The sequence below is a fragment of the Fonticula alba genome, assembly GCF_000388065.1.
Source record: "Fonticula alba strain ATCC 38817 unplaced genomic scaffold supercont2.2, whole genome shotgun sequence".
NCBI classification, from domain to species: domain Eukaryota; order Rotosphaerida; family Fonticulaceae; genus Fonticula; species Fonticula alba.
The window spans coordinates 599,148-601,672 of NW_009242972.1; the positions used below are offsets into that span (position 1 = coordinate 599,148).

Here is a 2,525-nt window from a genome sequence, read left to right on the forward strand (position 1 = left end):
GGAGCGGGGCGGAGGGCTGGTGCTTGAGCGGCCCCGGTACACAGTCCTTCTGTCCGGGAAACCGAGTGTCGGAATAATCCATGCCTGACCGATTGGTGATCGCGAAGCCCCGGCCGCTCCGCCCACCGGGGGGGGGGAAGGCCGAGACACAAGGAAATATACTGGTGAGGGGAGTGTCTGGTCGGGTGCGTGAATGCCCTCCTCGAGGCCCGGACCCTGCGCGGCTGGTGGAGCAGGGGGGGGGGGGGGGGGGGGGGGGGGGGGGGGGGGGGGGGGGGGGGGGGGCGGCGTCGCGGGGGGGGGCGCGCGGGCGGGGGCGGGGGGGGGCGGCGGGGGGGGGGGGGGGGGGGGGGGGGGGGGGGGGGGGGGGGGGGGGGCGGCGGCGGGGCCGGGTGGGGCGGGGCACCATGGGCACATGCGTCCATCCCCCGCCCCCCTCCTGTCCGCCAGCTCGAGTGGTGCACATACTGCGTGCCCAGTTCGGTGTCAGTGCATGGCCCCGGCCTGTTCCTGTCCCCATTCTGGCGGGGGCATGCCCTGGGATACACACCCTCGCGCGCGGGTGCGCCGCGCCGCCGGCGCCGGGAGCGATTCGTGCTCGCCGATGGCCCGCGAAGTGCTCGAGAAGAGGGAGAAGAAGAGGGCCCATGTCACCTCTCCTCCGGGCGGAGGTTTTCTCTCTCGACATTCTTTGAGTTGGTTTTTCTTCCCTCTATTTTGTCGCAATTCACCATGGTTCGTCGCCCTCTCCTTGTCCTCCTCTCCCCCCTCCCGCTCCGGCCCCCTCCCTCCCCCCGCGTGCTACTCCCTCGCCGCCGGCCTCGCCCGCTTGTTGGCCCTGTTGGCGTGTGCACCTCGTTCTTCCTCCTCCTCTCTCTCTCTCTCTCTCCCTTCCTCGATACTCTCGGCTTGTATGGACGCCCTCTTCTCGCATCTCTTTGGTGCACTTATGTGCGCGCGCGCACACGCGCGCGCCGTATCCCCTCATCTCTGGCACTCGATCATTTCCCCTTCTTCCGATGTCGAGCATCCGCATTCAGCTCTGCGCGGCCTTTGCTCTTCTTCGGATCCTTGCCGCGCGCGGGGAAGGACTGCGCATGCGCGCATCGAGGCGGATCCATCTGTGTGCTGGAAGTGTGTGGCGGCGTTCTCCCCGCGGAGGAGGGGAGGACTATTATCCCTGCTGCGTCGCGCGCACCCCTCTCTCGCCACAAGAGAGCCAGAGAGAGGCTGGGAGAGAGGAGAGACACGCACACCATCTACGCGAAATCCGGAGGCCGGCGCGAGTGGCTCTTGACGCCCTTCTCCCTTTCCATTCCCCCCCCTCGCTTGGAGAGGCTCTCTCTCTCTCTCTCCCCATCGGATTCACCTTTTCCTTCTGACATCCGACCTCCCGTTGCTGCCCTCTGACCCCGGATCTGACCTTTTCGCTCTCTGTCCTCGTTCACACCCCTCTCCCCTCCCCCCTCCCACGCAGTCCAAGGCTAAGCAGAGCTCCAACAACCAGGAGGCCGCCTACTACGGTCCTGAGGTCCGCAACGGCGAGCACGTCTTCGGTGTTGCCCACATTTTCGCCTCTTTCAACGACACCTTCGTCCACGTTACCGATCTTACCGGTAAGGAGACCATCGTCCGTGTCACTGGTGGCATGAAGGTCAAGGCCGACCGTGATGAGTCCTCCCCCTACGCCGCCATGCTTGCGGCTCAGGATGTCGCCCTCCGCTGCAAGGAGCTCGGCATCACTGCCCTGCACATCCGCCTCCGTGCCACCGGTGGTACTGGCACCAAGACCCCCGGCCCCGGTGCCCAGTCTGCCCTGCGCGCTCTTGCCCGTGCTGGCATGAAGATCGGCCGCATTGGTGCGTGTCGTCTCTCTTTCTCTCTGCTCCTCCTCTTGCTGTTGCGCCATTCCCTGGATCTCCCCCTCTCGCGCCTTCCTCCCCCCCCCTCGTGTGTGGGCCCGCATTCGCTAACTTTCTCGTCATCGCCGCCTCTCGCGCTCTCCCTCCCCTTTTCTCCCCCTTCCCCCCCCCCCGACACTTTTGCAGAGGATGTCACCCCCATCCCCACCGATTCTACCCGCCGCAAGGGTGGTCGCCGTGGTCGCCGTCTCTGAGCGAGAGATGTCTCCCTCAGAGGGTACTCCCGCACCATCACCATCCCCTCTCGCCGGGGGGCTGGTGGCCCGCATCTGGGGTTCCTGGTGGTCAGGGCCTTCTTTCGGCTCTTTCTATCGCCCTTGGGCGGGTGGCTGGGCGGCTGCTCCCGTCATGGTGGTGCGCCGTCTAGTCGTGTCGTTTGCCGCCACTGTCTCTCCTGCGTGGTGATCGGTGTTGAGGTAGCATCCGCCGGTGGGGCGCGCGCGCTTCCATACACTTGCCGGCGGTTTGCCGCGCCCTCCCCCCTCAGAATTCCACCATCTTTCCTCCTTGTCACGCACTTGTATTTATCGGCATTTTCGGCATTTGGATCTCCCAGAGAGAGGAGGAGAGGGCGGCGGGGAGGGCGGAGAAGGGGGGGGGGGG

At 66.5% G+C, this 2,525-nt stretch overlaps 1 protein-coding gene across 1 annotated transcript; it reads left to right on the forward strand.

Annotated features, from left to right (window-relative positions):
• The first annotated feature begins 642 nt into the window (after positions 1 to 642).
• On the forward strand, positions 643 to 2,429 carry H696_01157 (40S ribosomal protein S14). The gene is made up of 3 exons (XM_009495039.1): positions 643 to 735; positions 1,478 to 1,859; positions 2,049 to 2,429. The coding sequence occupies exons 1-3, from the start codon at positions 733 to 735 to the stop codon at positions 2,114 to 2,116; spliced, it is 453 nt and encodes a 150-aa protein (XP_009493314.1). The 5' UTR covers positions 643 to 732; the 3' UTR covers positions 2,117 to 2,429.
• Positions 2,430 to 2,525: the final 96 nt, after the last annotated feature.